This window comes from Hyaena hyaena, unplaced genomic scaffold (genome assembly GCF_003009895.1).
Source record: "Hyaena hyaena isolate Hyena2069 unplaced genomic scaffold, ASM300989v1 scaffold_38, whole genome shotgun sequence".
Lineage (NCBI taxonomy): Eukaryota > Metazoa > Chordata > Mammalia > Carnivora > Hyaenidae > Hyaena > Hyaena hyaena.
Genome location: NW_024080670.1, coordinates 4,310,809 through 4,333,720, shown reverse-complemented (window position 1 = coordinate 4,333,720; position 22,912 = coordinate 4,310,809). Strand labels below are relative to the sequence as shown.

Sequence of the window (22,912 nt, the reverse complement as noted above, 5' to 3'; positions counted from 1 at the left end):
TTTCTTTATTTCTAGAAGAGAGAGAGACAGCATGAGCAGGGGAGGGTCAGAGAGAGAGGGAGTCACAGACTGAAACAGGCTCCAGGCTCTGAGCTGGCAGTCAGCACAGAGCCCGACGTGGGGCTTGAACCCACTAACCGTGAGATCATGACCTTAGCTAAAGTCGGATGCTTAACCGACTAAGCCACCCAGGCGCCCCTGAAATCATTTGTCTTGAGAGGTGCCTACTGCATGACAAGTTTTTAATTTATCATGGTGCATGCATTTAGAGTGCTTTCATAACCACAACCACATCCACAATAATAACAACAACCACAATAATAATACTTAACACTTAGGTAGTTCTTACTACCTGCCAGGACTGTTCTAAGTGCTTTACATATGGACTTATCCACTCCTCCCAACCTTACGAGGTAGGCGCCATTATTCTCACTTAATAGACGAGGAAATGCACAGAGAGGTGAAGTCATCTGCCCAGGATCACACAGCACTTAATATGGAGCTAGGACATGACACTTGGACAGGCCTCTGCTCTCACCCTATGGCCCCACTGCATTTTTCTATGCCTCCATATTCCCAAGAAGAAAAAGGACACAGCGATTCCCCAAGGCAAGGTTTCTATTGAAAGAGCAACCCCAGCCCTGCTCAAACCCTTTTCGGAGCCAGTGAACAGGTAGCTGCTGACCACGGGACAGGATGTGCCTCAGGGGCCCCGCCACGGACAGACTCTCCAGGACGAAGACAGACGGAAACACTTCCTTGGAAAATGAGCTCCGGCCCCTCTCCAAAGCAGGCGGTCTTTACACACCTTAGATGAAACCTAACCCCCCAAATCTCTTCATGCTTATCAAAAGGGAGAGCGGTGTTTCAAGATGAAGACAGCAGTGGAAAGTTTTAGATTTCACTTCCAATGATCCCCTGGCCATCTCCCCAGCTGATGTCATAGAGCCAGAGAGAGCGTTTCAGCCACTGGAAAAATCTGCCCAGAAATATTTCCGTTAGTCAATAATGACACCATAGTCCCTCTTTGTTTGTGGCTTTGCTCTTTAAAACAAAAGAGCGAATGATGTGACTTCACTTTCAGCGTTTCACAAGCAGCTCTGTCCGGTTAGTGAGCCTCTGAGGTTGGCATTCGATTTTTATGCAAATTCATGGAACAAAATGTATATTTCAAATTTATGTTTTATAAGATCGCATTTTTTATTAATTTGTGTTTTATAGTTTTTTTTTTTTTTTTTTTGAGAGAGAGTGATCAGAGGAGGGGAAGAGAGAGAGAGAGAAGGAGACAGAGAATCCCAACCAGGCTCCTCACTGTCCACACAGAGCCCCGTGCGGGGCTTGAACTCAAAGCATGAGATCATGACTTGAGCCGAAACCGAGAGTCAGATGCTTGACGGATTGAGCCACCCAGGTGCCCTTCGATTAATTAGTGTTGTCTAAAGGTTTTATAACATTTTGGTTTCCTAAATATCTTTTAAAATCAATTTGGTGAGATATTTATGCACCCTAGGGGTTCCTGGCCTGGTCAGTGGAGCATGTGACTCTTGATCTCGGGGTCATGAGTTCGAGCCCCACTTTGGATATGGAGTTTACTTACATAAATAAAACTGAAAAAAAAAAAACCAGGTATACATTCTAAACACTTTAAAAGTTAAAACACTGGATTTAATATATTTTGAGAAAGTTTGGAATAAAAATCTAAATGTCAGAACTGACAGTTTGTTCTGGGATTGTGATCACTATCTGAAATTTTTATTTAGTTAATTTAAAAATTGGCAATGGGCAGACTACTTGAAATTAACTGGAGACCTACCCCTGTGGTGCTGGGAAAGGCCTGGAACAGCCGACCTGTCAGAGTTGTTGAGAGAGGACCTGCCTTCGCCTCCTTACCCCGAATGCGTGTGTACTGTTAGCCTGAACAATCACATCTGATTGCACAACTCTGTGTAGCCACTAAAACCCATTCAAGTGTACCCTCTAAAGGGGCAAACTGGATCTAGATAAAACTGTTGAAAAAGCAACTGAATATCCGGAATTCCACATGGTTCGAGCTAACCCGTGCCTGGCCCTGTACTGAGCAGGTGACGTGTGCTCTCATGAAGCAGAATCCGCTATTCTCCCATTTTATGGATACAACAGTTGAGGCTCAGGGAAGTAAACTACCAAGGGAACTTCCGGTGAGCGGTGAAGTCAGGTGCCCAGTGTACGTCCTCCGGTGCCAGGGTGGAGCCCACAGCCCCCGGACCTTGGGGCAGCTCTCCTGGACCGTGTCTTCCCTCTCAACCCTATTGTTCTTTCAGACTGCCCTATAGGTTACCACTGTCTGTCCTCCCCTGGGGGTGGCCTTTGGGGCCGCACAGCACAGAGATGGGCCCTGTGGTTTGGGGACGCTACCGATGGGCCGCAGCAGATGAGCTCTGTCCTCTGCCCCCTTGGTGGGCATCCGCGGGCGGAGAGCACCGCAGGCGACAGAGAGGTTGGAGGGCAGCTCAGAGCTGGCAGGAAAGAGCGCTGTGAACCCTCGCTCTTGCCGCTGCTCGGCTGCGGCCCCCGTTCCCCTGTACCTCAGTCTCCCCACTTGGCAGGACAGGGCTGGGAACAAATGCCAGGTAGAGTTCTGGATGAAGGAAGTGAAAAAACAGAAGTGGAGGTCAGCGTCGGGTCACGCCGAGGGTGAGGGCATCAGGAGACCGCAACTCTGGGACGTTTGTGACGACACACTCAGCTCTTCACCCGCCACTCGGTTGCCGCCACGTCCCTCCTTGTAGAGTTGGGGGCTGACACCCAAAGAGGGGCAGCCCTGGGCCAGGGCCACACGGCGAGGGAGCAGCGTGGAACCTCAGGGAGGCACGAAAGCTGGGCTCCCTGGGGTCTCTGAGCTCGCGGACCTGGCCGGAGCCAGCTGGTTCCCAGAAAAAGCCAGTTGGGTTTCCACAGCAAACATTTCCATCCCGAGGCCCTGACTCATCCCTGCAGTCACTCATACGCACGCCGACTTCCCTCTTCCTTCCCAGCCCGGAGCCCAGAGGCAAAGAAAGGGGTCTGCCTTCCCCCCACACCAAGCTCCCAGTCTTCCGAATGGCATCCTGGGGAATTCTGGGAGCCTAGCGGAGGTAGGCAGGCCGGCCAGCCCCTCACTCCCAGCTCCGAAGTGTGCCAGCCCCCGCCCCTTCCCTGAGTGGGTGGGCGGGAGACCGAGTTTCTATTTTTGTGCCAGTGTCCCACAGATGCCATTGTCGGCCCAGCGGTTGGTGGCGGGAAGAGGGGATTTCGGTGAGGAGGCCCTGAACACTAGTAGCCACTTATAGAAAGTTGTTTCCAGCAATTCTTCTAGGAGTGGAGCCTTGGGGCTGCCTGCAGCCCCCACCCTCCCAGGGCCAGACTGGAGCCGGCCAGATTGGAGCCAGCCGTGCCTCTGTCCACCCCAGCTGACTCGGGTGATCCGCACAAGCAGGGTGGCAGGAGAGAGGGGTCCAAGCCACACTGATCTGAATTCAAATGGGGGCTCGGTCGTTCACCTGTGACCCTGGGCAGTCCCTCTTCCTCTCTGGGCCTCGGTTTCCCGATCTGGCAAATCCGCTGAACCGTATGCCCACTTCACAGACTTGTGAGGGTTCCGTGAGATTCTGCTTCCAAAGCAGTCTCTCCAGTGCTTAGCTAAATACAGAAAGTTAGCTTTCCTTTCCTGCCTTTCCCCCCTTGCCCACCCATCTCGAGTGCCATGGTTTGGGGACAGGGGGTTGGCATTAGAGGTGGGCAGCAGTTAGCTGGAACTGCCTTAGTTCCGTCTCACTGTGGCATCCCCTCTCTGGGCCTCGGTCTTCCCCTCTGTGTAGTGAGGAGTGGGGCTCAGCGATGTTCTAGTATCGCGTGGCCACTGGATTTCATCCTGCCATCTGGGGAGGGGGGTTTCCCAGTGTTTGGCATCCCGGGAGTCACAGTCTCTAGCCAGGCGGACACAGAGTGGGCTTCCAGAACTCTCCAGGAGAGACCTGCTACTTTCCCCAGCTGAGGACTCCTGGTCAGCCTGCGTTCTCCCACCTCCCCCATTCATTTGCCAATCTGAGAGGCCAGGGCTGGGCCCAGCCTGGGGTTTCTGGGCTCTTGAAGGGGCACAACTCTCTCCTCCAGGAGCTTGACAGACAGAAAGACTAACAGCACGTGGCACCACTAACCACTTGGGATGGTCAGTCAGCAAATACTCACGTGCATGTATATTTATCCTTCCTTGTCTTTCCATTATCCATCCGTCCATCCGTCCACCCACCCACTCATCCATCCATCCATCCATCCATCCATCCAGTATTTACTTCCAGTCTGACCCTGAACTTGACACTGGGGACATAGCAGTGAGAAAGCAGACTCTATCCCCTCTCAGTCTGTTTGGCCCCTGGTGTGCGCCCCTCCACCAAACCTACCCCTAATATCCGTAAGGCCGGAGATCCGAATACAAATGGCAGCCTCTGGCTTCCAGCCTGCCCTCCTTTCCTTCTACCTCCTTCTCTTCAGGAGTACGAATGTGGGCAACCCAGCCTGAATGTCCAAGCTCTGCCACGGCCACCCCCTTCACATAGCCACCGTGACCATCCTTTAGGTCTGGAGGGGCTCCCACCAGCCATGCGGCACCCCTGCTAGAGGGTGGGACAGGAAAGAGCCCCATGCAGCCCTGGGAGGAGGCTCAGCACATACAGGGCAGAGGATTCTGGAGTCCAGGTACCCAGAGCACGGACTCAGGGGACGAGTACAGGCTCCATGTCCCTTTGGCCTGCAGATACCCTCTTCCCGGGGGAGAAGTGCAACGGGAAGAGGGCCAGAGAAGAGCCGCTAATTGTGGGGCCTGAATAGGGGTCCCCATTACCCGAGTCTGAGAGTGACACCCCTCCACAGCCGCTCAGGACGGTAGCCCAGGGCCCCTCCCGCTCTCCCTCTCTGCCTGAGCAGCCTCGCCTGCCCCTCTGGTCAGGAATGAGTCAGTGCAAGAGCCCAGCAGGTTCCGTGTGCTTGGGGGTGGGTGGGGTGTCTTTGGCTCCCCGACTCTGCCCAGGAGTAGGGTGAATCAGCGGCCGCCCCAGCTCGGGTCTGGCTGCCTGGGGTTTGTCAGGAGGACAGATCAGCGTAGTCGGTCTGACGGGAATCGCTGAGGCACCAGGCCGGTTTCCTGTCTCCGCGGGTCAGGATGTGACCCTGGGCCCCCTCCCGGAATCCAGGCTCCGGCCTGCCCTTCGGGGACCCAGGGAGATAGAGCCCCTGCCCAATGGGCCCCTGGTCTGTCTGCTGCAGACCTCTCTTCCCCGAGCTGCTTGGCTCTCTCAGGTCGTCTGCTGTCCACCCACAGGAAATCTGAGGATTCGGAGGCTGTGCGGGGGTGGACGGGAAAGCCGTTGCCGTGTGCCAGGGTTTGAAGAAGGCGGCCACGGGTCGAGAGGGCTCGGGCTGTTTGCTGAGACAGCTGCCCCCCCCCCCCACCCCGTCAGCTCTTATTTCTGGCCTCTAGGCCTTCATTCGTGTGGTGCCCTCTGCCTGGAATGCCCCCGTCTGTCTGGCTAGACACCCGGAGCATTGTGCCATTGCCCCTTTCCCTCCCCAGCCCCCTGTGCCCCTCATTGCCGATCCCATTACTCAACACCCCGCGTGCTGATGGCCACCTCCACCTCCCCTGGCTTGGGAGTCGCTCGATAGCAGGGGTCACATCTGGTTTCTCTCTGCACCATCAATGCCCAGCGCTGGCTGGGCACAGAGCAGGCACCTGGCAACGGCTGGTTGTCGGGGGCATACGGGGTGCTATCAGGCCGTGGACCCAATTCCTGGGGGGCCTCCCCAGGGAGAAAAATGCCTTCCGTGTCACAGCATGGCATCTGGTGGGATTCAGAGCCCCTGCCTCAGCTACCTGGTAGCCTTAACTTTTGGGGATCCAATTAGCTGACTGGCGGGACCATATTCTGGAAACTGTAGCATACCTGGCAAGATTTTTACAGGTGAGATGCAGATGCCAGAGGGGAGATATTATAAGGACAGTAAGCAGAGCTACTGGGCCAGCCTCCACTCGGTATTTGCCCGCCCTGCCCCGCTGGACTCTCATAGCCCCCCTGCGAGGGAGGTACTGTCATCGGCCCCATATTTCTCGTAGAAAACCAATGCCTTAGAGAGGTGGCCCAAGGCCATGCTGTTCTGAGAGGAGGAGTCTGAAGACTGGCCCCAGAATCTGTGTTCTTAACTATTGAATCAAGGTCACACAGCAGTGTGGGCATTTATTAATTAATTAATTTATTCATTCATTCATCAAACAGTTATTTGCTGTCAGACCCTGACCCAGATCCTGATACTCTGTGATTCTTCAGTGAGTCCTGAGCCCAAGAAATACGTGTGAGGGGCGCCTGGGTGGCTCAGTCGGTTAAGCATCTGACTCTTGGTTTTGGCTCAGGTCATGATCTCACAGTTCGTGAGTTCGAGCCCCACGTTGGGTTCTGCGCAGACAGCATGGAGCCTGCTTCAGATTCTGTCTCCTTCTCTTTGCCCCTCCCCTGCTTACGCTCTCTCTCTCTCTCTCTCAAAAAGAAATAAATCGACGTCTAAGAAATGGGTGTGTGTGTGTGTTGGAGAGTGAGCCCCCTCGGTGGGCCCGGCACTATGGGAGGTACTGGTCAGTGACACCCAAGGCTGGAGCCCCAGCATCCTGAGGACTTGCTGTCTCTACCACCCCCTCAAAAAGACATGTCTGGCAACCTTGGGCTTGCAGCGTGGCTTCTGGGATTAAAAGCCAGATGCTCCGGGGACTGAGTTCTCCAGAAGAGGCAGAGGGTGACGGGAGATCGTGTTGTCATGAACTCTAAGATGACACGAGTTACACTGGCATCCTACTGTACCCCTAAGAGCCCTCTGATGACCATCACTGCCCATAGAATAAAGACCAAACTCCTTCATATGGTGACAGGGCCTTCTCATGTCCCCAGCCCTGCCCCAAAGGTGAACGGCAAGTTCCTGCCACGGTGAACTACACCTGGACCCTAACCACTGTCCACTTTACCTGCCTGTGCGTTCACTCTGTCCTGTGCTCTCCCCTAATGCCTCCTTCACTCCCTGAGCTCCTGACCATCCTTCGTGTCGTTGCTTCCTCCAGGAAGCCCTGCCTAATCCCACAGCGGTTGGAGTACCCACCCTGCCCTGCTCTCCCCAAGAAAGCACCAATCACCCGCATCCTGGCTGTCTGTCTACACATCTGTTTCCCATAGACCTGGGCACTTGGCAGAGGGCTTTACTCGGGCTCTGGCCCGTTGTTGAGCGATTAGGGTTGGGGGAGCCCAGTCACCCAGAGGAGGTACAGAGACCCGATCATGGGAACAAACGAAACGAACTTACAGAGGGCAATCTTATTTTCCACATCGTTACCAAACTTGAAAAAAAATTACAATGGCTCCGAAAACCATGTAACGTGTGTTTGGTGCTATCTTGGCTTTGGGGATTATCGAGGCCTGCAGTCCGGGTGGCAGGCAGGGCGGTGGGGAGCAGGCCCCCCCCGATATTGGTGGTCTGGGCACCCTCTTATCATCCCACAAACGCAGGGCAACTTAACAGTTTCAGGGGCAGCTGGGCCACAAGTTTCCTGAGCTGACGCCACTAAATCGCTATCAGGACCTGACGCCACATCACCCAGGTATGATGAGTGGCCCAGGCAGCCCGGATGCCGGCTGAACACGCATCCGGCTGGGGAGCGAGGCGACGGTCTAGCTTGGGGTCTCCCAGAAGCTAGCGTGAACTATGACCTTGGGTGTTCTGCTTCGCCCCTCCAGGCCTGCCTGTTTCCTCCTCCAAAAAGTAGGGGTAATAACCGGCTCTGATAGATGGGCCCTTGGGAGGCTTAATACATGTAAGATGTTGAACTCAGGTCCTGGCTCTTAGTAGGGCCTCTAACAGCACACAGTAAGCCTCACACAGAATCTGGCACGCAGTGAGTCTGGCGCAGAAGCCTGGGACAGAATTTAGCTCATAGTAAGCACTCGATAAATGTGTTATTGTCCTTAGGAGGGACGTAAGCTAATGCTGGACCTCAGGGGGGGTTTCAGTGGTCTTCAAGGCGGCATGGCTGGCGTTCAGTCCCTGTGGGCTGCCTGGCCAGGTCACAGAAGTCCAATGAGGGACATGCCAGGGAGGGAGATTTGGGCTCGACAGAGGGAAACACCTTCTCAAAGCCCAAGGAGGCTGCCTGGGTGGGGGGAGCTTAGTCCGCTAAGAAGCAGCAAAAGCCTCACCGTTGCAGGCGCACAGGTGATGTCTCACCGGGTCCCCTCCACGGCTCACGTGGTTCATCTCCACTCAGTGGCCAAACCCAGCCCTTCCCACCTGGGTCTTGCGGCACCCAGAAGGCCTCTGTGATGTTGGCTCCAGAAATGCCATCCCTCCCCGGCCCTGTGAGATGCCCACGTGTCCCTCCTGGCCGGGGCCCTGGTGAGGACGCAGCCCACTGCTTCGGGGACAGCCACAAGGAAGGCTCCCCTCATCCCAGTGGCCCCAGGCCTTTCTCTGGGACCCCACCCAGCCCCGCCACCAGGTGCTTACCCTTGAGGACTCCAGGAAGAGAATGTGAACTTGAAGGGTAGCATTGGGGGCCTGAGCCACGCAGCCCTCAGGAACCCGACTCGTGATGTATGTCACCTCGGCATCCACGGGCTGTAGGTCACAATGGACAGTTTCTGCGAGACCTGCTGGCAAAGCACAGCCCGAGAGAGCACCAGATGAGAAGAAGGAGGTGACAGTGCTCGGACTTTCTGAATGCCTACTGGGTGCCTGGCACTGCCTTAGGGCTTTAGTACATCCTCACAGCCCGCCTGCGAGGTGGATAGCATTATATCCATTCCACAGATGGTGAAACTAAGGCTCAGAAAGGAAAAGTCTCTTGCCTGAGCTCACAGTGCTCCCAGGGGGAGGGTTGACACATAAAATGCAGGGTGCCCAGTTAAAGTTGAATAAAGAATGATTGATTTTTAAAAGTATAAGCATATCCTAAATATACTAAAAATGGTACATATTTTTTAATTTTAATTTTTTTAATGTTTATCTATTTTTGAGATAAAGAGTGAGTAGGGGAGGGTCAGAGAGAGAGGGAGACAGGGGCACCTGGGTGGCTCTGTTGGTTAAGCGTCCGACTTCAGCTCAGGTCATGATCTCACTGCTCATGAGTTCAAGCCCCGCGTCGGGCTCTGTGCTGACAGCTCAGAGCCTGGAGCCTGCTTTGGATTCTGTGTCTCCCTTTCTCTCTGCCCCTCCTCCATGCACACGCTATCTCCCAAAAACTAAAATAAAAATAAATAAAGAGAGAGAGAGAGAGAGAGAGAGAGAGAGGGAGACAGAATCTCAAGCAAGCTCTGCGCTGTCAGCACAGATCCTGATACGGGGCTTGAATCCATGAACCATGAGATCATGACCTGAGCCAAAGTCATGACTTGGACGCTTAACCGAGGGAGTCACCCAGGCTCCCTGGGACATAGTTACGCTAACATTTTTTTCATTGTTTATCCGAAATTTAAACTTAACTGAGCCTCCTATATTTTAATTTGCTGCATCAGGCGACCCTGGCTACGCGGCAGGGCTCCGACGTGCCTCCAGGCTGGCTCACTCCACAGGGAGAGGAGGCTTGAGATCAGGAGACAAAAACTTTCCCTCCTGCGCCTTGGGGAGGCTGGGAGGAAGGGGCCAAGGAGGGTTGAGAGTCTCCCGGCCCCGAGGGACAGAGCGAGCCAGAAGGGCGGCCCAGGGTCAGAGGGTGGCTGTGGGAGTAGGCCTGGGCCGCAGAGCCTGCCCCTGGGCCGCCCGGAAACACAGGTCCTGAGGGAAGGGAATGGAATTTCACCCTGACCCAGCAGAGGAGGAAGAGGAAATGAGGCCCCTACACCTCGTCCTAAGGAATGTGCTGGGGAAAGGGGGGGGGGGGCTCCGGAGGAGGGAAGGAGGACAGAGAAGGGGAGACTGTTTGGAAGTTTGTGTCTCCATCTTGTCGCGCTCACTTCCTGTTTTCTTGGAGATCAAAGATGGGCGCGGAGGGACTGGCCGCAAGTCCAGCCGTCGCCAGCGCAGAGGAGGGGGGTAGGGAGGCTTCTTCCGAATCCCGGGCTATTGGACCGTCTTTGTCTAAGCCAGCCTTGCTGGGCTCAGGGCCCCCAGGGGTAAGAGGAAGACTAAAGATGGCCGTCCCTGGTCACGACGACGACACCACCCACCAGCAGCACGCTGAGAGGGAGAAGTTCAGGACAAGGACGTTTGTCTGCGATGGGGGCCCAGCCTTATAGGTCTTTGCCCTGGCCCTGTCCTGTGTGCGAGTCTCAGAGCGCAAGTGTCATATGCCATTTTGATTGAAGACAAGGTCCCTGGAGCCAGGCCGACCTGGGTTTAAATCTCGGGCCCATGCTTCCTGGCCATGTGAGCTCCATTTCATCGCTTTGGGCTCCATTTTCCTCGTCTGTGGAATGATCGTTAGAACCCACATAACCCGTAGAGGTGGGTGAGAGGACTCCATGAGGCAGGGCGTGGGGCACATCTTTTAGTTACGATTATTTGAGTGGCTTCAGTCACTGGAGATGAATGGGACCGGGGGGTTGGGGTGAAGTGGGGGGAAGGGCAGCCTGCAGGCGAGGGGCCTCTGACAGGGAGGTCACTGGTGCCTCAGGCCAGTAGACCCCCTCACCCCAGCAGAGGCAAGGGCTGTCCCCACCATCACCTGGTGGCCCGCTAAGCCGCTCAGTGCTCCTCGCCCATTGCCTATCAGCAAACACAGACTTGGTCCAAACCCTTCCTATACAGATGGGGAGACTGAGGCCCGGAGAGGCAGGCCGTGCCTGAATCACACTGCACATGGCTAACCAGGCCAGGCCTCGGACCCACCTCTCCCCACGATGGCCTGGGGTCCGGCCTGCAGATGAATGCAGTGCCTGCCTCCTTTCCTTGGGACTTTCCCAGCCCCCTTCCCCAGACTTCCAGGAACCCCAGTTCCTCCTGGAGAGCCGGGCCACCTCCTCCATGCCGTCAGCGGGAGAGGCCACAGTCCTGGCCATTATGTAATGATCAGATAACGGGCCAGGCTGGGAGATCAGATAAGAGGCCCATTTATTTTGGGGCCTTTTCGAATCCTGGCTGCCCCCACCCCGCAGACGAGAATGGGGAGACAGGAGGGAGTGTGACGCCCGGGCCTGTCTCCCGGAGCCGGAGGCGGGTCCAGACAGAGCAGAGAACAATCCCCTGGCACCAAGGGAAACGCCAGGGCCTCCCGGGACCCGGCTCGGAGGAGGCGCCACTCAGGGCCTGGGTGACCCGGCCTGTGCGCAAGACCTGGGAGCCACTTCCCCACCTCTCTCCCCTTCCTCCCCCGCCCCCACGCATGAGCATAGGGCCACCTCAGAGCTTTCCACACGCCACCCCGGCACCTTGAAAGGTCACGGAGAATAATGGTCAAGAAAAAGCAACTCCGGAGTCAGATGGCTTGGGTCAAATCCCAGCTCTACCTCTTAAAAAGATGGTCTCCTTGGGGCACCACGGTGGCTCAGTCGGTTGGACATCTGACTTTGGCTCAGGTCATGATCTCACAGTTTGTGAGTTCAAGCCCTGCGTCGGGCTCTGTGCTAACAGCTCAGAGCCTGGAGCCTGCTTCAGATTCTGTGTCTCCCTCTCTCTCTACCCCTTCCCCATTCATGCTCTTTCTCTGTCTCTCTCTCTCTCTCAAAAATAAACATTAAAAAGAAATTAAAAAAAAAAAAAAGATGGTCACCTTGAGCAAAGGCCTAACTTCTCTGAGCCTTGGTTTCCCCCTTTGCAAAACAGCCTTCATCATGCTTACTGAGAGCCAGGCACCATTTCGAGGCTTCCCATGGGTTTATTCACTGGATGCTTGCAGCAGCCCTACAGGTGGGTACTGTTATTGTAACCACTGGGCACATGGGGAGACCAGACCCGCAAGGTGCAAGGATTTACCCGAGGCTGTATTTGTATGCCAGGCGATGCAGCTCGCACACTCAGCGCTACTTCCCAGCTGTGTGTCAGCCTGGTGAGTAAGCCGTGTGAAGAGCCTCGTGCCCAGTAAGCGTTCTGAACGCAGTAGCTGTGATTATTTCATAATATCGGGGCAGAACCTTATTGACAGGCTTTTTCTCTTCCTCGGTCACCCAGCTACCCATCCACCCTTTGCTCTTCTCAGAGTCCAGTTATAGCCTCACAGATTCCCCAACTTCCAGTACAGCCACCCCGCCCCCCAGTGATGCCTCAGTGCTCCCTTCTCCCATCTTTCCCGTGGCTCAACACCCTCAGGGTCAAGTCCACACTCCACAATCTAACACGGAATTGAAGAGTGGAGGGATCTCCCAGCTTCCTCTCCATGCCTCAGTGTTGCTCTCTTCACAGTGGGGCTGATGGTAATCACAACACCTTCCTCACCCACTTGCTCAGACAGTTGGCCAATGACCCCTGGCCAGGGCGGAGTGGGCTCCCAATGCGCAAGGCTGCTCAGGAACTGGCCTTTGCTCTCATGACTGCTTATGCCCACTGGGGAGACGTGAGCCCCTCCTCCAAATGCACCTCATTCCTGGCATCTGCGGCGCTCTCTCCCAGACCAAGAGTCTTCCTCTACTTGACCTCTTGGTCAACTTCTGTTCAACTCTCAAAGCCCTGTTGTGATGGGACTAATCCAGCTGCATGCTCGCCGGATGGGTCGATGTCAGGCAAGAAGGGAACCAAATCTTCTCTGCTCTCAGGCAGTAGTTCCCAGGTCAGACCCAAGGCTCAAGCCCCAGCCGCTCATTTCTGGGCTGTCACGTGGGCAAATCTCTTCGCCTGCCTTTTCCCCAGTCTCATCAGCTGTCGAATGGCGGCGACAAGAGTGTCTGCTTCATTGGGCTTTTGTGGAGGTTAAGTCTGATGGGACGCTGTGGAGGTTAAGTCTGATGGGACACATCAGGCCTAGGGCAGCGTCTGGCACAGAGTGAGTGCTGAATCAATGTCAGCAATTCCATTTGGCTCTTCACCCCCGGCCCTGTCCCAGGTATCGATGGTCCAGCCCCAGATGATGGTCCTTTCCAGCCTCCAGGGCTGATGTCCCAAAGCTGGGGCTGGAGCTTAGTGTCACTCTCTGTCTGGCTGAGATGAGAATCTCAGTGGTCATGTCCCCGGGGTCTCATCCTTAGACCTGGCTCACACACCTCTTCTTTTACCTCCTGGCAAATGGGAAACTGCTCTGGAGTGCAGGCTCTAATAGATAGATATTTGTGGCCTCTGTCCTGCATCACTAGCCCCCCTCCAGAGAGCCCAGATCCCCACACAGGGGGTAGGCGGCACAGGGCTCCAAGTCCCACCTCTGTCCCATCCCTCCGTGAAGCCATGTCCACACTTTGGAAACAGATCCCAGCCACCCAACGTGGGCTTCAAATCCCGGCACCCTCGCCTCTGGGACTCTATCCAAGTGAAATACTCCAAAATACAGGAAGAGGTGCATCTACCAAAAACGTGCGCGGTGGTGGCATTTATAACTAGCCTCAAAGGGGAAACCACCTAAATATTCAGCAATAAGAGATTCATCAGACGACGGGATGGCACATTTAAGGGAAAGAACATTCTGGAAACACGATGGGATGGTTATGGCGTCTACATGACAACATAGAAACTTTCTGGGACATACGAAGAGTAACCAAGGCTCCCAAAAGATGATTTGTATGCATTAAAATTACCTTAACAAGCTTGACAAAAACTAGTAAGCAACCCACCAGCAGGCTAACAATGCCTATATTAATAAAAGAACTTGGGAAGTGATTTTTTCCCTTATCTACATTCTTTGAGGAGGAGCCTGAAGTGAATATCTAACTAAATTGCTCTTTAAGAATCTATATGATGGGGCACCTGGGAAGCTCAGTCAGTTAACCATCCAATTCTTCTTCTTCTTCTTCTTCTTTTTAATGTTTATTTACTTTTGAGAGAGAGACAGCACAAGTGAGAGAGGGGCAGAGACGGAGAGGGAAAGAGAGTCTCCTAAGCAGGCTCTGCACTGACAGTGCAGATGCGGGGCTCAATCTCACGAACTGTGAGGTCACGAGCGGAGCCGAAGTCAAGAGACCAGGCGCTTAACCAACTGAGCCACCCAGGCACCCCAAGCATCCAATTCTTGATCTCAGTTCAGGTCTTGATCTCAGGTCTTGAGTTCAAGCCCCGTGTTGGGCTTCACACTGGGCATGGAGCCTACTTTAAAAAAATAAAGTAAAATAAGAACCTACATGGAAAAAAATATACGTTTGTGTTCATTTCAGCAGCATGCATACGAAAATCAGAAAAATACAGAGATTAGCAGAGCCCCTGAGCAAGGTTGATGCAAATTCGTGAAGGGTAAAAAAAAAAAAAAACAAAAAGAAAAAGAAAAACAAGAAACAAACTTACATGTTTATTCTTTCAAAATAAAAAGTTCTGACACGATTAAAAAAAAATGTCTTAAAGACAATTGCCTAGGGAAACCTTGGGCTGGAGAACAGGGATGTTGGAATTTTCTCCATGCATACTGTGCATTACTACTATTTTATTCTTTTTTTTTCCCCAAAGATTTTATTTTTAAGTAATCTCTGCACCCATTGTGGGGCTTGAACTCACAACCCTGAAATCAAGAGTCACACATTCCACTGACTGAGCCAGCCAGGCGCCCCTGTTCCTATTTTATTCTTACAGAAATGGAGTCACAGTGCCATTTGAACACCTAACACTGCGTCCCAGACATCTGTCCACAGCAGTGTGTAGATTTAGCTTTTTCTTGGTTTGGGCTGCATGGTATTTCACTGCCTAATAATTCATTTGATAGAAAAAACAAAAACAAAAAAAATTCATTTGATAGGACCTAGGCTGATGGACATTTGGACATTTTTGTTACAGGTACCTGTGGGCCATGCATCTTTACAGAGTTGAGGAAATAACTCTATGGAGTTGAAGGCTGAGCTGTTTGTTACATAAATTACGGTTTTGAGGGATTCTGCCAAGCTGCGTTCCCAGAAGGCTGGATCCATTCTTGGACCTGTTCCGGACCCATTTTTACCCTCTCTGGCCTGACTGAGGATGCGAGAGTCACTCCCACCCCACCCCCAGCATGGAGATCTGGTTCTACACCTTAACCCAGCACCCCCCGCCCCCTGCCATCTGCCTTCCATGGGCCTCAGACTGTAAGTGAGTTGGCCTGAGTGGTTTGGAATGGCCTTGAGCCCTCTGATCACCAGCAGAGTGGTGGTACCTGCTCACAGGGGCAGAATAAGTCACCAGTTTCTCTACCTGGCTGATAAACACAGCCGTTATTAAAAATTTGATTTTGGGGTACCTGGCTGGCTCAGTTGATGGAGCATGCGAATCTTGATCTTGGGGTTGTAGGTTTGAGCCCCACGATGGGTTTAAGACTCTTGGTTTCAGGAGTTCAGGCCCCAGGTCAGGCTCCATGCTGCTGGTACAGAGCCTGCCTGGGATTCTCTGTCTCCCTCTCTCTCTGTCCTTCCCGTACTTGCACGGTCTCTGTCACTCTCAAAAGAAACAAACTTAAAAATAAATAAATAGGGGTGCCTGGATAGCTCAGTCGGTGAAGCATCTTGACTGTTGATTTTGGCTCAGGGTGTGATCTCACGATCTGTGAGCCCTCATCAGGCTCTGTGCTGACAGCGTGGAGCCTGCTTAGGATTCTCTCTCGCTCTCTGTTCCTCCTCTGCTTGTGGGCGCTTGCGCTCTCTCTCTCTTTCAAAATAAAGAAATAAACTTAAGAAATTAATAATAAATAAAAATAAAATCTTAGGGGCACCTGGGTGGCTCAGTTGGGTAAGTTTCTGACTCTTGACTTTGGCTCAGGTCATGAACCCAGAGTCATGGCATTAAGCTCTGAGCTGGGATCCTTGCTGAGCAAGGAGATGGCTTAAGACTGACCCTCTCTCTCTCTCTCTCCCTCCCTCTTCTGTCCCTCCCCCTTCTTGTGTGAGCATGCACTCTCAAAAAATAAAAATTAAAAAAATTAAATCTTAAAAACATTAAATTGTATAAGCTTACAAACAAGTGATATATTTTAAACGACCAAAACTCGTTACTTCCTAATTATGTTCCTCCATGTTACTAGATCTATGCTCTTGAAGTTTTTTATCCTTGTCTGCTTCATCTTGCTGTACCCGACAAAGGTACTGCTGAACCCTGCGTCCTAACTTTAAGCTTGGGGAGTTGGGAGCTTGAAATCGGCCACGTGGAAACATGTACACCCTGGACGTTAACAGACGCCATGCCCAGCACCCTCCATCTCTGTTGTTAACGATTTGCCAGCACGCCACTGCCTTCCGTCCTATAAAACCAGACCCCAAAGATGTACATGGATCTTTCTCTGATGATTACGAAGAAGGGAGTGTTATCAAGCTAGAAATGTGGGGGAGGCGGGAGAAAGACAGGGCAGCCTGGAGACCTACTGTGGAGCTCAGGTGGGCTTGTCTGGGCTGTGTGAACTTGGCAAGTCACAGCCTTTACTTCCTCTCCTGTAAAATGGGGAGATAAAGGCAGCCATCTTGCAGGGTTGCTAGGAGCTATATGGGGTGGAGGGTGCATATTACACGTGGTTAGGAGCCACACGCCTGAGGTCAAATTCGTGCTAAGTCATTTAATGTCTGAGACAGTTTTCTGGGATCAGTGAGGCAGTAGTAGGGGGTTAGAAACCAAGGATTAGGGGGTTTAAAATGCCACAGGGTGGGATCAGTGGGGAGGGTGGTTACGGCTGTGTTCTTCCCCTATGATCTTTCCACCCCACCCCCAGATCCTGAAGGGAGTCCCTGGATGCACCATGGGTGAAGGGGTGCCCACAGGGCTGTCCTGTGGTTTTAGGCGGTCACGGTGAGGCCCACATGAGTGGGATGAGAGTTGGGAGTCCCAGCTCCTCACAGCCACTCATCTGGTCAGTTTCAGAAGGCCGAGAGCCATGACCAGCCAGAAAAACCCCCAGGCTGAGGAGCCCCCACAGAACCCCTAGTCTGGGCCTGTGCCCCCACCCGGCAGCATCTCAAGGAGGAGGGGGTAAGTAGAGGCAGAGAGAGAGCACCAAGTTCAAGAGCATTCTGGGAGCCGCTCACAGGCCCCGGAGAGGTGAGGGGCAGGAATTGAAAGCTAATCATAAAGCCACAGTAACAACACAGAACCCTCCAGCCTTCCCGGAACTCTCCCTACAAGCATGGCCTCACCCCTCACCCTCGCAACAGCCCCGGAGGAGTTCCATTCCCACCCCCACTTCGCAGTCCCCCAACATCACCCTGCGAGGAAGCAGCCACATGGGATTGGAACCAAGTGCCCCAGTGCTGTGAGTTCACACACCCTCCTTGCCACAGGTTCTTCAGACAGGAACCTGAGGCTCAGAGAGGGCGGGAGACTCTCCCAGGGCTGCACAGCAAGCATTCTTGGACCCAAGGCTTCTTGGGGGAGAAACTGGACGTAGCTGGGAGGCTAGAGGCCAAGGTTAAGAGAAAGGTAAATATCTCTTCCCTGTTTGAGACTTTTAGGGCTGAATGTTCTTTGTCCTGCCGGCCCGGGGTTGGTTGGTCACCCTGGGGTGCCCGCCTCAGGCTGTCCAAACCCCCTAGGACAGCCCCACTGGGATCAGGGTAGAGGCCGGGAACCCTCGGGGCCGAGTCTCCCCACCCAGGGTCCCCAGACACCTACCTGTGGGTCTGAGGCTGCAGACGACCAGCAGCAAGGCAACAACGGGGGAAAGCGTGGCGCGGTCCATGCTGTCCACCTGGCGGTCTGCGCGCTGGGCCTTATCCGGTGTCCAGGGGCAGGGCTGCAGGTGGGCGTGGGGGCCGACGTGGGCGCGAGCGGGGACCCAAGGGGATCAGGCGGCCGGAGCGACGGCGTCCCTGCTCCAGCCTTCTGAGGTGGCGGCCGAGGGGTCAGGAGAAGTGGGCACAGGGCGCAGGGCCGGGCCGGGGGGTGGCTGGCTGAAGGATGGACGGGGAGGGGGTGCTGGGCTCCTGTGGACGACAGCGGCGGCACAGCCCCGGCCTGGGGCTGCAGATGGGAGCTAGGGTATGACCGGCAGCCGTGGGGAGCTCCCGGCTCATCCAGCCTGGCCCGGGGAGGCAGGAAATGCGCTTCCTTAGAGAAGGGGCCGGGCCAGGCGGCCTGCCAGGCGGGGAGAGGAAGTGCCACGGGCTTTGTCGCTGGGTGGGGGGCCCTGAAGCTGGGGGGAGGAGGCAGTGGGGTGGGAGGGCCCGGGCTCCAGGCTTGTCTCCCCACCACACACCCCACCCTCCCATCCCACCCTCTCCAGGGCTGGTGGGGCTCATCTGGCAGCCCCCAGCGGACAGATGAAAACAATCACCCTAACAGCCTACCAAGGGGATCTTTCAGAGGCCAGGCCCTGGCCAAGGAGGCTCATGTGGAGCTCATAGTCCCACGAACTCAGTCGTTCCCATTTTGCAGATGAGGAAACAGAGGCCTGACGTGGTGAGATAATTGGCCCAAGAAGACGGTGGAGTTGGGATTCAAACAGGTGTCGCTGAGCACCCAAAGTGGCTTACATACGAGCCTGACACTCGCTCATCACTCCCTGTTTTGCAGGCAGGGAAACTGAGGCCCAGGATAGGGAAGGAACACTCCCAAATGGCAGCTGGGGCTGAGGTACCTTGGGTGGGCCCCCTTCCACGGGTGGAAAATCCCTCAGGGGCAAAAGACAGCCCCAAATGAAAGAGGGACACTCTGTAATGTCCTCTCTGAAGTCAGGTGGTCCTGGATTCAAATGCCTGCTCTCCCTTCTCTGAGCGAGGAGGCCTTGAGCAAGTCTCCACAGCCTTCACCCTACTTGCAAAGTGGACGCAACCGTGCCTTCCCCACCAGCCAGCTGTGAGATCTGGGGAGGTCGGGCCGCCACAGCGCTGAGCCTGGGCCTGACGCAACAAGTCCTCCCCCATCTGTGCTCCCTGAGCCTGGGAGACAATCCCAGAGCCGTCCCTTGTTCATCGCGCAAATAGTAAATATTTGCAACTGTGTGCTCACCATGGTTTTAGTCCCAGGCAGCACCTAGGGCCAGGCCAAGGGAGCTCAGGGAAGGAAGCCTGAGCTGCCTGGCCTTTGAAGGACTGAGGGCGTAGGGGGTGGGGCATGGAAGAGATGGCTAAAGAGGGTACATTGGGCAGAGGACCAATGGCAGAGAGAGGCACAGAGGCAGGAAGTGGTTGGGCCACTGTGGGACAGGCAGGGAGTGTGGTGGGGACAGGAAGCCTGGAGAGGCAGGCTCTGGAAGAGGGGGCCTTGAAGGCCAGGACTTTATCCTGAAGGGTACGGGGAGTCAGGGAGGGTTCTGGAGCAGAAGGTGCTGGCTTTGAGAAGACAGATTGTGGTGTGTGCTATCAGGACCCACAGAAGGGATGGAGCCAGGAGATCTTCCTCTTTATACTTGTCCCGGGTCACAGATGGAGAAATGGAGGCCCAGGGAGGGAGGAGAAGGCAGGAGCCCTGGGTCCCTCAGAAGGAGAGAGCTGAAGTGTGTCTGTCTCTGGAGAAGCTGACATGGGGCGGGGAGTGTGGTCTGGCTCCTTGGGTGCGGATTGGGGGAGGGTTTCTGGGTTTCTGGTGAGGCATAGGTATAGGGTCTTGGGCGACCGTCCACGCCCAGCAGGCAGGAAGGCTGTGATGGGGCAAACGGGTTCCCCCCGAGAGTGGCCGCTCCTCTGCCTGTTCCGGTGGGTGCAGAGACGGGGAGGTGGGCACCGGACGTGAGGTTTCCCCAGGCCCTCTGAACAGGGGTCTGTACCCCAGGGACAGTTAGTTAATCCGGCCCCAGGGGCTGAACTCCCCAGTGCACCAGGCTCCGCCCTAGGCGGCCACCTTATCAGCTCTGAATCCTCACAGCCACCCCTGGAGGCCAGTGACATCAAACCATTTGCGGAAGAGGAACCCAAGGCTCCCTGAAATTTGCGTGACCCCGAGCTGGGAAGCAGGGATCTCAGGGCTGCCTGGCTCCAAGCTCACCAACTCCTTCACAGAATGTGGAGAAGGCAGATGTCGCTGTGGGTGTCACAGAGTGATGGCCATCCCAGGCCATGGGAAGGACCCCAGGGGAGGCTCTCCCCAAACCTTCCTCCTTCTCCCTCCCCCCCATGCTGCACAACCCATCCCCACCCACTTTATAAACAAGACCCACTGGATTTTCTAGAAAGCAGGAGAGGCTCCAGGCAGACACAAGGAAGAACTTACAGGAAACTTCAGAGAAAGAAAATCCTGTAGGCCGTTATGCGAGGGCCTGGAGGCCTGACCCCAGAGACTTCATGGAGGAAGGAAGAGATTGGGACCCCCCAGCAGTGGAGAGGAGGTCGCCCTGAAGTTCCCACAGCACTCTGGGCTTCCCCCACACCCTAGTCTGTGTGCGGTCAGGTTGTATAAGTCTCTGCACTTGACCTAAAGCCTCTTGAGGGGGGATGTTGATGCCTCTGCACTGTTGTGTCCCCTTTGGGCCTTCAGATATATTTACTGAAGTTCCCAGAAAGATAAGGCAAGGCCAGGGGCCTGGGAGGCATGGGAAACTGAGGTACAAAGTAGAAGAAGCCAGTCCTTAGACTGGGTTGCCTGTCCCTGGAAAGCTTCACGGTCATATGGTCTCACAGACCCAAGGTCTGTCTGTCATCTTCTGTCTGCCCCCAGATGTATTCTCCATCTTGATGGACACATCTACTGCCTCCTGTTCCCCATGGCCCTGCTCAAGGTCACGGAGAGGAAGGAGGAGGAGGAGGAGGGAGTAGAAGTCATTCCTCTGACGCTTTCCTTGCTGGACCACTCTGCTGAAGGCCACAGCCCTGACCAGGCCCTCTCCAGGCCAAGGGTGGTCATGGCCCACACCGCTGCCAGCCCTGGGTTCCGCCCTGTCCCTCGGGGCTTCCCTACACCCTGTCCACACCTGCGTAAACAGACCCTTCATTAAATTCTCAAATTGTCCCATTGGAGCGTGCCATCTGTTTCCTGCTGGGGCTCTGACTGATACAAATGCTTCCAGGTGCCGCCTACCCACACGCCAAAGAGACATGTGGCCAATGTCCAGGATGCTGTGCCTCGACCCTGCGATGGACAGGTGCCTAAATTCTGCTGCTTCCTCCTCCTGGCTGGCTGGGGACGCCGGAGCTGCAGGAAGGGATGGAGCACGTCTACCTTGGCCACTATCCACAGGAGGAGTTTTAGCCGATCCCCAGGGACCTCCCCCAGGCGGCCGTCTGTCTCCAGCATTGGCCGGGAGCCAGGGGCTATTGAGAACACCAGGGCCAAACCCACAAGCACAAGGGAGAAAGTGGGTGCGCAGGAAAGAAAGCACGGGACTGGGGGGTCAGGTGTCCAGACTCTGTCTCCAGTGGCCTCAGGCAAGGCTTGTCTATGTTCTGGGTCTCAGTTTCTTCATCTGCACATTGAGAGGGCAACTTGCCGGCCTGGAGAAGCTTGAAGCCCAGGACAGGAGTCAGAATGGCTCCACCATTAACAAACTTACCAGTAAGTGCCAACTTCCAGTCAGTCCCCTAATGGGCTGAGACTGTCATGTCTCCATTTTACAATGGAGGGGATGGAGATTCAAGTGTACAGGACAACAGGGCTAGGGCAAAGCAAATCTGGGCCTGTATTTCCTCCCTTAGCTTCCAGAACATTCCATCCTGGTATTCTTCCCACCTCCCTGGTCACCTTATCTGCCTCCTTACTGGTTCCTCCTCATCCTCCCATGTGTGGCCCCTGGGCTCCTTCCCTTCTCTGTTTACCCTCCCTCCAAGGTCAGGCTTTCCCAAACCTTTGGGACAATGATGTTATGTCCCCGCACAAATCCTGGGACTCAGGCTCAAATACTTTCAGGGTTTTGTGAACATATGTATATATGCCCTTATGCTACGCATCCATCTTGTCCTATTTTCTTTTAAATACTGAACACAAGCCACTCTATTGATTTCATTATCCACTAGCAGGTCTTGGCCATAAAATATGATGCCTTAGATCCCTGCCTGTCAAGTGCAGTCCTAATAGCTCCTGAGAGCTTCTCTCTGGCCCTGACCCAGACCTGCTGATGCAGAACCTGCATTTTATGAAGACCCACAGGGCCCTCGCGTGCACGTTAAGTTTGAGAAGGGCTGTTCTGGGTGCCCTCATCCAGACAAATGGCTTTAAGTACCATCTATATACTGATGGCTCCCCGCTTTCTGCTTCCAGCCAGAACTCTCCCCCAGGCTCCAGGCTCCTGGATGTCAAATAAGGAACAGCTCAGACTTCCCGTCTGAATCAAGCGCTGCAGATCCTCTGCTCCTGCCTCTGTCTCCATCTTCAGAATGTGACAGATTCCCTCCCCACTTTGCTCAAGCTTTGAGGTGAACCTTGACTCCCACACGCCTTGCCCAACCTTTAAGCAAATCTTGGCGGCGTGCTCCCCCAAATTCCCAGTGTTTCTGGGGTTCCCACTGCCTGACAGCTTCTGCCCTGGTCAGTACCGGAACCTCTTAGAATATTGGAGTCACCTCACGAAGCTCCCTTGCCTCCACCCTTACCCCAGCCCCTTCTGTACACAGTAAAGGGGGCCTGTTAAAGTGAAGCCAAATTCCATGCCTTCTGCTCAGCTCCTCAAATGGCCAGCGAGGCTTCCCCGTCCCTTCTCCGACCTCATCTTCTGCTCTTCTCCCCCTTGCTCCCCACACTTCAGCCATGCTGGCCTCCCTTGCGTGTGCCAAGCACATGCCCACCTCAGGGCCTTTGCACTTGCTATTCCCACTACCTGAAACACTCTCCCCCTAGATAACCACAGGACTTGCTCCTCGTTCTTTAAGTCACAGATCAAACGTCGCATAGTCAGTGAGGACTTCCCTGACTGTTGCGTTTAAAATAGCCCCCTCCTCACACATCAGCAACTGGTCTCCATCTGACACCCTATATATTGTTTATTTTG

The 22,912-nt window shown here is 54.5% G+C and overlaps 1 protein-coding gene across 2 annotated transcripts in view; it reads right to left on the bottom strand.

Moving 5' to 3' along the window:
- ENG (endoglin) overlaps positions 1-18,099 on the bottom strand; it is a 33,058-nt gene extending 14,959 nt beyond the window's left edge. The window contains exons 1-2 of one of the 2 annotated variants that reach the window (XM_039229630.1): positions 17,671-18,099; positions 8,554-8,699 (exon numbers count right to left, since the gene is read on the bottom strand). In XM_039229630.1, the coding sequence (XP_039085561.1) occupies positions 8,554-8,699; positions 17,671-17,737 (213 nt within the window). In that variant the 5' untranslated portion in view covers positions 17,738-18,099. The remainder of the gene's footprint in view (positions 1-8,553; positions 8,700-17,670) is intronic. The other variant, XM_039229631.1, reaches the window with a different exon arrangement.
- Between the last annotated feature and the right edge of the window lie 4,813 nt (positions 18,100-22,912).